This window comes from Pan troglodytes, chromosome 16, assembly GCF_028858775.2.
Source record: "Pan troglodytes isolate AG18354 chromosome 16, NHGRI_mPanTro3-v2.0_pri, whole genome shotgun sequence".
In the NCBI taxonomy this organism is placed as follows: Eukaryota; Metazoa; Chordata; class Mammalia; order Primates; family Hominidae; genus Pan; species Pan troglodytes.
This window is the reverse complement of record NC_072414.2, coordinates 68,282,256-68,294,494: the sequence shown is the minus strand read 5'-3', so window position 1 is coordinate 68,294,494 and position 12,239 is coordinate 68,282,256. Positions and strand designations below refer to the sequence as shown.

Genomic DNA, 12,239 nt, shown 5'->3' with positions numbered 1-12,239 from the left:
GTTTCTTTGTACCACTTACCTGTATTTCTTGGATCATGCTTTTCCTGGATTTTCTTTTCAGAGCTGTCAGAATACATTTCCTACTCTGCCACTGCAAGATCCTGGCTGGCAGCCCCATCACTGTTTGCACAGCTCTCTCGTGCAGGCAGGGCCAGGGAGAGACCTCAGCAATGGCTTCCCACGTGGCACGAAACTTGCTGATGAGTCCCAGCAAGACAGTGGGGCCTGCCTCTGCCAGACCCTGTGCTCTGAAGAGTAGTCCTTATGGAGAGATGGGGCTGGGGCGATGGGGAGGGGGGCAAGATGATGGAAAGCATTTAGGAAGCCTCACACTGGGAGGGGGCTTCAGGTCTAGCGGGAGAAGACTCAGAGCAGCAGAACTGGTCAGCTAACCAAACACTCATAACTAACATTGTTCTGTACTTTATGGTCACAGACACTGTCTCATTGGATCCTCCTCTAAATCCTGAAGGCTACCATCTACCCTCATTTTATAAACACTCTAAGGCTCAAATTAGTTAAGTGACTATAGCAGATCAGGGGGCAGAGCCAGACCTAGAGCCCAGGGCTGCCTAACACCAGCACTCTTGAGCTGTAGCTTCATGGTTTATGGCCACTGACAGACCGTTGGCCCAGGGAAAGCCACTCAACTGACTCTGAAGTGCACCTGGTTAGAGATGGTAGCCTTTCTAATGGAACATAATTCCGGCTGAGGTTGATGAGAAATGATGAGGATTGTGCTATGGACTGAACTCTTTTCCCAGAATTCATATGTTAAAGCCCTAACCTGCAATGTAGTTGTATTTCGAGACAGGGCTTTTAGGAGGTAATTAAATGAGGTGGTAAGGGCAGTGCCCTAATCCAGTAGGACTGATGGCCTTATAAAAGGAAAGGCGAGATCTCGCTCTCTAAATGCCCTCACCAAGGAGAGACCATGTGAGCACACAGCAAGAAGGCAGCTGTCTGCAAATCAGGAAGGCCCTCACCAACCCCACCATGCTGGTTCCCTGATACCAGACTTGCAGCCTCCAGAACTGTGGAAAATAAGTTTCTGTTGTTTAAGTGGCCCAGTCTATGGTATATTGTTATGGCAGCCCAAGCCAACTAAGATAGTTTTGTATTGAATCTATAAACTTCTTCCCTCCACTGAAAATTCACCTACGGTTTCCAGGTGTCCACTAGCCTCTGCTTTGAAGACCAAAAGGGGAGCTATGCACCTACGGTCTTCTCTCCAGAGAATGATCAGGAATAGCTCCAAGGAAGCCTTGAAGTACTCTCTCTTGTGTTCTGTTTAGTCAAAGAGTTTCCATATGATTTGTCCCAAATTCAAAATGTAGGAATGTAATTTTCAGTGAGAAAGATTATATTTATTTACTGATTTATTTTTATGTGTGTCTCCCATCTTTTTTAAAAATAAACTAGGGGGTACAAGTGTATTTCTGTTACACGGACATATTGAATAGTGATGAAGTCTGGGCTTTTAGTGTAACAGTCACCTGAATAGTATACATTGTACCCATCAGGTAATTTCTCATTCCTCACTCCCCTCCCACTTTCCCACCTTTCCCTCCCATTTCTGTTCTTTCACTCTCTATGTTCATGTGTACACAGTATTTAGCTCCCACTTATAGGCAAAAACATGTGGTATTTGACTTTCTGAATATTTCACTTAAGATAATGGCCTCCAGATCCATCCATGTTGCTGCAAAAGACATGATTTCATTTTTTTTTATGGCTGAGTAGTATTTTATGGTGTATTTATATATGCCCATACATACCTCACTTTCTTTATGCAGTCATCTGTTGATGGACATTTAGGTTAGTCCATCTCTTTGCTATTGTGAATAGTGCTGTCATAAACATACACGTGTGAGTATCCTTTTTATATGGTGATTTATTTTCCTTTGGGTAGATACCCAGTTGGTAGTTCTATTTTCGGTTGAGAAACCTCCATACTGTTTTCCATAGAAGTTGTACTAATTTACATTCCCACCAACAGCGTATAAGCGTTCTCTTTTCTCTGTATCCTCGCCAACATCTGTTATTCTTTGACTTTTTGATAATAGCCATTCTGATTGGTGTAAGATGGTATCTCATTGTGGTTTTAATTTGCATTCATCTGATGATTAGTGATGTTGAGCATTTTTTCATATGCTTGTTGGCCATTTGTATGTCAAAAAGAATATATTTCAAGATCCAGCATTTTGGGTCATCTTCTCATTCTTAATTGGGTACTTGGTGACACCGGTGTATACACTTTGTGAAAATTCAGCTTATTCACCTAAGCGAGGTAGGTGAGTGGCCATAGGGGTGTGTGTGTGTGTGTGTGTGTGTGATGTCAATAAAAAGGTTACTTCTTTTTAAATTCACCACCTTAAAACCCAGAGCAATGGAGCAATTTGCCTAGGGTCACAAAGCCAGTTGGTAAATAAATACAAGAACCCAGATCTCCTAGCTCTTTAGTTAGCACCTATTTAAGAATCACATCCAGGAACAAGGTTCCATTTCAATGTCTTTTGATCTGAATGTTGTTGGAAATTCCGTTGATTTCCTCAGAGCCCTACTCTGCGTCTGAAGGTGGGCATCATATTTGAAAGACTGCTTCTCATTACTATTGAGGCCATGCATGCTCCCTACTTGCTCTCTCTGGCTGATGAGTGTGGCCACCAAAGAAATCTACAGGTAGTCCATTCCCTGCCGTTGGTGCAGTGCTCTGGAAGGAAGCTCTGTGGGAAGCCCCTTTATGTTTGTGTTGGCCTTGGGCACTCTGAAAGATGAGGCAGGTGGCTGGCCAGGCTCACAGTGGTGCCTGCCTTAGGACTTATGGGCAGCCCTTTGTCTGGACAAAGGTGACAGACCAACAGTTATTGACTTAGTAACAGCTCCATCAGTAAGGCAAATGGAGAGAACACCATAGTGTAAATCTGAGATGTCTCTTAATTATGCGTATTTTGTTCATTGAGCAAGACTCTCATATTCCATGATGACTCCACTGACTTTGGAAAGCTCAAGCAGTCCAAGTGACATTTTACCACCTAAGGCCTAAGAGTGAATGGTGGGATGAAATAAAACTGAGCCCTGCTCTCATCTCCACATCTTTCAAAAAGCCCCTCAGACAACCCTCTCAAGACAACCCTACTCAAAACCCTGATCATTAAGGTCAGGCTGTTTGCATTTCCAGCCCTGTCCCCTGCCCCAAAGGGTAGTGCTTAGTCCAATTCAGCTGACGGTTCATCTGTGCTCATGACATCAGACTGCCACCCTCTGTGCCACAAGCCCACCTGAATTAGCCCACTGAGTGTTAGTGCTGTGGGCTGGCCCCTTCCTGAACCTCCTGATCCTGTCTCCACAATGTCTAAAATGTGGTTGGAAAGACAGCATAGACTAGATGTCCCATTCTGGCTCATAACCAAGCCATGGGGTGGTAGGGTTGGGGGTTCTCATCAGTCCTAGTAGACTCCTTACCTGTAGCCTGGTTAAGTCCTGTCATAGGTGGTCCAATGGGTAAAGCTCCTTAGAACTCCATGGTAACCAAACTGCCTACATCCATTTGCATCTTCTGCAATCCAGGGATTTAAAAGTAATGGCTTCTGGCAAGTCATCTCACTACACTGCTGGTCATCTCTGTAAACTCGCTCTGTAAACGGCAGCTGATAACTAGCTCTGTTCCTTGAGGGAACCAACAGGTCCCTAAGGGGCTCTGCCTCACTCCAGTGAGGTTCAGGAGCCCAAATGGAGTAAATTCCAGTTAAGCTCTTCATGTTCTGTGCTGATATGCCAGGCACCAGGAGTTGTCTTTAACATTGTACCTGCGCCAGCCAGGCTGGCCAGTGTAATATTTTTCAATTAGCACATCTTCCAATAATAGCGTTTTAACAATGAAGAAGATCTAAAGAAAAAACTTGTTCTTAATTTTTGTCCAAGGAGGGGAAAAAAGAAGACTTCTAATAATCATATCATCATAAATTCTAATGTGGGGAACATTTGGCTGTGTTACAAAATTTGCAGCTAATAGTTAAAATAAAGATTTAAGTAAATGCCTTTATCAATAAAGTAAATGATAGGGCATATTCTTCTCAGCCAGTCAGAAATGGCAGCACATAGCCATGTGCTGAATTGTCACACAGTGCAAGTCTTTAAAATTCCTTCTGGATTTGAAGGTATTAACAAGTCCCTATCAACAGTCTCTAAAGGCTTTTGATGTCATTTTAGCTATTGAACGAAAATATGTGAACTATTACTTTGTTGATTTTGTTCTTAAACTGAACTGCATTATCATCTGAGAGTGTGTTCTTAAAGTATTGTTAAAAGTACTTTGAAAACTTGTAAATCCCTCTAATTTATGTTTCTCCTGCCTCTGCTGTTTCATTCTTTCCTTCTGGTTTTAATTTGAATGTAGTCCTGTCTGGGTGTGTACCTGTAAAATTGTGTTTTTCCAAGTACAATTTACAGTTCTGACCTTAGGTTTACAGTGTTCCCAACCTTCTAGGAGCTTCCTCCTATACCACGAAGTGGGCTTTGGGTCACCCAGCTCTTTCATATTAGAACTGTCTAATCAAGGTTACTTGAAACAGATCTAATTTTGACATTTCTTAGTTTATCATGGAGGCCTAGGGAGTAAATTAAGAGGGCTTCCCTGCAAGCCCATTCGTTGCATTGCCCTATTTCTTTAAATGTACACAGTTGTAAACTTAAGACTGCTTCAAGACAACAGTCTCATTTATCTAAACAGTTCTCCTTTTAGACTCAGTGGCACTGATGGAAACAAAGATAAGAAGTATAGATTGGAGGAAAGGTCTTTTGGAGCCTATAACTTTTTTTGAAACTGTTCCCATTTTCCTTAGAATTACCTTTTCTTTCTTGGACCTGCCTGCATACAGAATAGATCTGTCTGCATTGAGTGTATTCAGTGAGCTAAGCTAAGGGAAGACTGCAGTGGGCAGGGCCTTACTTTCTTGTGAGTGAACTCTTTGCAGGTTTTAAGGAATATGACTACTCTGCTTTAAGGGGGTGTGGGGAGCACTTTGTTAAAGCAATGTGCATTCTGAATCCATTTCATAGGCGTCCTTACTCCGTGGCAGCTACACCTTTAATCGTGGATTATAATAACTTTTAAATGAGTGCAAAACTTTCAGGATCTTTTCCTTAAGTTGGGAAATGAGATTTTTTTTTTCTGCTCTTTTCGGGTATCACTTAAATTAAGCTCTGGTACGGAGTCAGGAGTCTTTTTCTTTACACTCCTTCAGCATGTTTTCCATGGTACTAGCCGACACTGTGCAGGCGGGTGAGGGACAGGCTGGGGCGTTTCGGCAGCTGACCTGGGCTGCTCTTCCATTTCAGGTGATCGTGCAGTCCGGCCGCCACCCCACAGTGCTGCAGAAGCTCTGCCAATTGCCCTTCCAGTATTTCAGTGACCCACGGCTGATCAAAGTACTGTTCCCTTCACTTATCGCTGCTTGTTACAACAACCATCAGAACAAGATCATTCTGGAGCAAGAGATGAGCTGTGTTTTACTGGCCACTTTCATTCAGGTACCTTCTACATTATACGTAATTGTCTAGCTTTATGTGTAAACTAATGCGACAGAAATGTAAAAGTAAGCCAGCTGTTTATTTTTGCCTTCCATACTACCTTTTAAAATCTTCACATATTTATGTGCTCCAAAATTGATTTCTAAAATCAGCATAGTTTCTGAAATATTACTGGAACTGCGATTGGGTGTTGTATAATTTCTACTTGGAGGATTTCAAAGAAAGGATACTTTTCTAGTTAATGAAATGGTAACCCGTACTCAGGAAATGTTTTTAAAAGACTGCCAGACTTCTTTAAGGCTTTAACTATTGTATTTATCTTGCTTTTATTCTAACTATAGGAAATAGATAATTACTGAAGAAAGATGAATTAAAATTAGTTTATTTGTACATTTTTAGATAAATATGATTTTCATATATGTATAAAATAAAAACCTGTTATATTGATTTTTTTAATGTAAAACAACTTTTAAGTACAGCCTTATATTTTAAATTCTGTAGGGCTAGAATCAGAATTAGTGCCATAGCAAAGTACTATTTCCACATCTAAATTAACTCAGTCAGCTGAAAAACCAAGTTGACTATGCTTTAACATTTGCTACTAACTCATCCTGTGAATTTCTTTTTGTCATTGTAGAGCATTATTTGCTGAAAATCTCCCATTTCTTTCACATGTTCCACCATAAGATGTGTTTTTGCTCCATGACACACATGTGATGAGTAGACAGTACTTTCTGGTCTTCAGAATAATGAAACAGAAAGCAGAGTTCTGTATTAGTATTCTTCCATATTCTGGTGAATATACATCTATCTCTGTCAAAAGGATATGATAGTACCCAGCTGGCTGGGAACTAGAGGATAGCTAAGGAGTTCCCCAAGCCCTCTTCATCTTAGACAACATTTCAAAGTTTATGTTTTCCAAACTATCCTGTATTAGATAATTAATAAACGCAACTAGATCAATTATGTTAGAAAAGTTTTGTTTTCGGCTTAATTGTTCTGTTTGAATCTACGTTTTATTTTCTGGAAAAAAAGTTAAATTAGATATTTAGATCTACAAATATGGATTTCAAAAACTGTCTTATAGTTAATATATTAAGAAAATTTTACAGTATATAACATCATATCAACACTTAGGATTCTTCATATATTTTTAGAGCCTTAGGATTAAATTAAATAGAAAATACATTATGGGCCAGGTGTGGTGGCTCACATCTGTAATCCCAGCACTTTGGGAGGCCGGGGTGAGCAGATCACTTGAGGTCAGGAGTTTGAGACCAGCCTGGCCAACATAGTAAAACCCCGTCTCTGTGGGCACCTGTAATCGCAGCTACTCGGGAGGCTGAGGCAGGAGAGTAGCTTGAACCTGGGAGGCAGAGTTTGCAGTGAGCCAAGATCATGCCACTGAACTTCAAGCTGAGTGACAGAGCGAGACTCCATCAAAAAAAAAAAAGAAAATACAAATACATTATGGATAATTTTAAGAGTGTGCTCTTTCTAAATTCAGATTATTCATTCTTTTATTGAACAGGTAATTTTTGAGTGTGTAAGGTGTGCTGGGCACTGCAAATACAGCAACAAATAAAACAGATAAAAATTCCTGCCTTCACAGATCTTTCATTAAAGTGGAGAAGAGTCAAGCAAAAGACAAAAAAAAAAATTAGTAAAACAAATAGTATGTCAGATACTATGCTAAGTGCTATGGCAATAAGTGCTGTGGAGAAAAGTAAGGCAGGAAAAGGAGCTAGGGACTTCAGGGAGATGATGTGCAGGTTTTTATGATGTGGGCAGAGAGGCCTCAACAAAGACAGTGATGTTTGAGCGAAACCAATTTCACATCTGTATCAGCTTAGTTCCTTATGTTTTCAACTGCATAGACAATGACTTATAATGATATAAATGATATCAGGATCTAAAGATTATATATATTTCTTGTGTTTATCTGATATTGATCACAAAGTACTAAGTCTACCTTTCTCTATTACAAAAAAAATCTGTAACATAAATTTTGTAAATGCTAAAAAAAATTTCTTATATTGTTTATTTCAGATAGCATATTAGACTTGTAGAGTTAAATCAAGTTTTTTTCTATAAATAATTGTGCTCAAGAGAATGAATATAGATAGGATTTTAGTTTATAATGTGGTTCCTCAAGGTCTCTATGTGTTACATTATAACTGAGTTACTAGAAAATGATATTAAAATAGCAGCTGGTTGTCTTAGGTTTCTGAAGATTTACATATTTTATATTACATTTTTCATTTTCCATCTACATGCAAAATTACCAGACTTTAAGATTTAGCTGCAGAATACATAGGGCTTTCATATTTGTACTTTTTTTAAAAATGATCAAAACCTGTTGATATTTTAAGATAGTAAATTTGGCTTAGTTTATTAGATAAAAAGTTGTAATTTCCAAAGTAGGCAGCAAGTTGTCCCCTGGTGATAATTTAGCAAGATGTAAGTCATTACTATTTATGAGAACCTGCACTACGTAACATCAGTTTCTTCAGCGTTTATATTTGGGCCCCAAAATATTCATACAAAAGTGGTTGCATGAATCAGAAGTATATTTAAAGCCACCCTTAGTGAAATTCTCTGTTCATAGCATTGATAGAAAAACACTTTTCTCTCCTCATACAGGATTTGGCACAGACTCCAGGTCAAGCGGAAAACCAGCCTTACCAACCCAAAGGTATGTCTCTATTGAAATTAAATTTCATGTGTTTGTTAGCCAAATGGACATCTTTCTTATCCTTTCCTCTGGAACTGCTACATTATATGTAAAATTTTATACATAACCTAAAAATATTTGAGATTCAGATACCAAGTATATTTCAGTAAGTAAAGAAATCGATTTTGTCATGAAGCATGAATGCATCCAAATATGTATAGAAATCTATGGGAGTAAAAGAAAAGCACAAATATCTTTGTATAATTTATAATCATCTCATGCAAGATATATTAAATGGTAAATAATTACTAAAGAGCCGCTTTGTAATACAGGAGCCAGATCATTAATACTGGCCCACATTTCTCACATAAATGCTGAAATCACATAGGTTTGGTTCCTTATCCATGTTCAGAATAAAGTTATCAGTAATAGTAGCCCACAGTTTCCCCCCAAGTTCAAGTAGTTGAACTTTTGTTTTGAAAATAATTGTTTTACATGGAGAAAAAGTCATCTAATTGGCAAAGTCCAGGGCAAAAGATTTACAAGTTGTTTTTTTTTTCCTATAGCATTCCTGCTGGGGTGTTTGCTGTGATCAGAGTTAGAGATGTAGAATTTTTACCACATTTTTACTTTTTTAAATATTCTGCTACCCAGACTGTAATTGAGAAGTACAAGTTGCTCTTTGGGTGTTATGACAGCATCTCTGATGAATGAGACCCTAATCCAGATCTTCTTCAATTCTTCCATTAGTTTGATAGTCTTTAAAGTGGCCATTTAGAGGTACACTCCCAGCAGGACCCTTTAGGGCACCCACCAAGAAACCCTTACTTGGTGGGGGTGGGGGTGTTACCTTGGACTCTTTCACACACACACACACACACACAAAGTCCTCTACAGTGGACAGGTGTTGAAAAGTGCACAGAAGAAAATATAACTAAAGCTATTACAATATCATGAAAAGAAAAAAAAAAGACGTTTTTTTGACTCAGGCACCCAGAAAAGTTAAACAGAAAGCTATGCAACTTTTCAGAAATTCAAGTCCACATCCTTGTCGGTACCATTTGTCTGAGCAAGAATTAGTCTGCAAGTTCAGTTCTGCCCTGACCCAGTCACAGCCCTTTTTTTGTTTTGTTTTGTTTTAACTACTGGAGGATACTTGGGGAGAAATCAGCAAAATGTGTTACTGTTCTTACAAAACAATTTCATTTTGAATAAATTAAAATGCTTAGAAAAATCTAATGTATTTATTTTCAATTGTACAGCAGTTTTGTTTTGTTTTGTTTGCCACTAAGAAGTATAAGCATTTTTTTCTTACTCTTTCTCCTGATCATAAAGATGAGTCACAATTTGTTACATTGTCTGGAAGACACAGTCCCAGAAGCTGCCTCTGTCTGCTTGGTGGACTGAGGCCTGTGGAAGTCTCAACCTTCTTTCTTTTCCAAGGGACCATCTTCCCTGATTTTCATGCTTTCCCCCAGTTACAGTAGGCTTAACCCACAGAACAGCAAAGGGGGAATTGGTCTCTCCTTTGCTCAGAAAGGGTCATCACTATGTTAATGACAGCTCGTAATATGTTGCTTGATTTTTTTTTTTAATGATGATGCCTAAGTTGCCAGTTTGCACCTTGGGTATTTGTTCCCCTTTTGCCTAGATTAAGTCCTCATAAAATGTCTCAAGATATTTTGAGTTCATTGTCCAGGTAAACCTTTAAATATAAAAGCAGCTCTTGGTAATACCACATTCCTATTGCCCAGGAAGAATTTTGGTTCTCAAATACCTACTGCCTGTCTAGCTGCAATTGTTTACTTTACCTATGTCACTGGCCAGTAAAGCTCCTATCATTCATTCCTACTGCTTTGTTTAGATAGGCTGTGCTATATTTGAATAATTTTAAAGATATACTTAAAACTACATTCATGTTTTAAATTAAATAGACTTTCAGAAAACGTCATCATTTACATACAGTTTTCCCCTTTCATGGCTAACTTAAGGATAGAATATAGGACTGTCATTTTAGTTTGTTCTTTTTTTTTTTTTTTTTTTTTTTTTTTTTTGAGACAGGGTCTCTCTATGTTGCCTATCCTGGAGTGCAATGGCTACTCACAGGTGCGATCATAGCAAACTATAGCCTCTAACTCCTGGGCTCAAGCATTCCCCCGACTTCAGCCTTCCAAATAGCTGGGACTACAGGCGCGCACCACTGTGCTTGCCTGGTTGCTAATTTTTTTCTCATTGTGGAGTCCAAAAACATCTTTTTGTAATTTATATAGGGGTTAATGTCTGAATATGTTAAAGGACAAACTGGATTGTGGTTAAAATATATGTCATATATTTTATACTACAGATAGATTGATACACATAGATCAATCACCTTATTTACCTAAATTGTGTCATGGTTTATTTGAAGTGGATATCTCCATTTTATACTCAGATATCAAAATAAGTTTAATTTATGAATCTTCAAAGAATTTAACCCTCTTTTATTTAACTTTTTTCTCTTTTATCCCCCTCTCAGGGAAATGCCTTGGTTCCCAAGACTATCTTGAGCTGGCTAACAGATTTCCTCAGCAGGCCTGGGAAGAAGCTCGACAGTTTTTCTTGAAAAAAGAGAAAAAATAAATGTTTTGGTTGATTCTGTATTTGAGTACCCTTGTTAATATTTTAAATTGTTCAAACAAACATTCTAATTGTTCCTTAAGAACTCATTTTCCCATGTTTATACTCTTCCCACACTGTAGATATGGCGTGTACTTTACACTATTTATAATGACTGTAGATACTTGAATGTTCTACTTGCTAATTTTGCAAGTTGAGTTTATTTCATTTATGCAGAGTATCTTGGAGTTTGGTAATTTCCATCTTATGATAATATATACTTTGCATTTGTAATATGGGTTAAAGGAGACATAAAATTAGCAAGTCTGTTTTGTTCTTGTAATAAAGTAACTTATTCTGTTTTCATTGTTGACTTTTCATGTTAAGGAAATACGAATCTGAAAGAAAAATGTTAACTCCAGCTCTTGAAGTATCTTAAATAAAGACTTAATTAAAGTTTACCTGCTCTAAATTTAACTTTTTAAGGTCTACGGTAAAGATATTTGCAACACTTTTACATTCTGACTACATAATATGTTTGGGGGCTATTTGAAATCAACTTAGGGCATTGTATTCATTGGTCAGCCCGAACTCTCCTAGCAGATAATCCTCTCTTGGCATTGCCGAGCTGAAATTACTCTCCTAAGGAAAAATTAGTGATAAAAAAGATGTGTCCTAGTGAATCACCCTAGAGTATTTTCTCACATGGTTGTGAAATGAAGCAACGCTGAAATAAAAGTCACACAGAAAGTCGCGATGGTTCTGAATGAGTTTCACATAACTCCTGTGTACCTCTCAGTGTCTGCCTGGAGATGTTGACCTTTTCATGTCTTGTTCTCATCGTTTCTTCACTAAGCCGATGGTCAGTGCTAAGCCGTTCACTGAGTGACATCAGTAGTAATTTCTGTCAGATACTGATCAAACATTACCAAGAAGAAAGATCCGGTTGGGGAAAAAGATCTGAAAATGTATTCGACTCGACACTGCGGAGCGGGGAGGGACTGGAAAATACAGAAGTTGTATGTTTTTCAAAAGCAAACTTACCCACCTAGTGTTCTGGACCCTTCTTTTTGGAGCCTCACAGAGCTGCCGGGTTACATATTTGCTATTTTTTACTTCTTTGCAAACAGAAAATTAAAAGGTATGATTAAAAAAAAAAAAAAGGCTCCTCCAAGTGCGATCGGCGCCCCCGCCACCGCGGGACCCTGGCGTCTCCGGGGCTCAGCCCAGCCGAGCCCCCACCCCGCGGGTGTCCAGCGCGGCGCTCCGGCTCGAGGGCGGGGACCCGCAGCTCCAAGCTGGAGGGACGGGCTTTAGGGCCACCCCTCCAGCCTCGCGTGGCGACTCCGCCGCCGGGCACCAGAGAGCGGGACCCAGGACTCCAGCCGCTGGCCGCGGGTGCTCAGCAACTCCCGGAGCCGTAGGGCCGGGCTGAGTT

The 12,239-nt window shown here is 39.2% G+C and overlaps 1 protein-coding gene across 21 annotated transcripts in view; it reads left to right on the top strand.

Moving 5' to 3' along the window:
* Positions 1 to 11,262, top strand: part of SCAPER (S-phase cyclin A associated protein in the ER) — a 567,113-nt gene extending 555,851 nt beyond the window's left edge. For all 21 annotated transcript variants that reach the window (XM_523229.8, XM_009429613.4, XM_063795293.1 and 18 more), the window contains 3 exons: positions 5,341 to 5,532; positions 8,176 to 8,227; positions 10,722 to 11,262. In XM_523229.8, coding sequence (XP_523229.2) covers positions 5,341 to 5,532; positions 8,176 to 8,227; positions 10,722 to 10,825 — 348 coding nt within the window. In that variant the 3' untranslated portion in view covers positions 10,826 to 11,262. The remainder of the gene's footprint in view (positions 1 to 5,340; positions 5,533 to 8,175; positions 8,228 to 10,721) is intronic.
* The last annotated feature ends 977 nt before the right edge of the window (positions 11,263 to 12,239 follow it).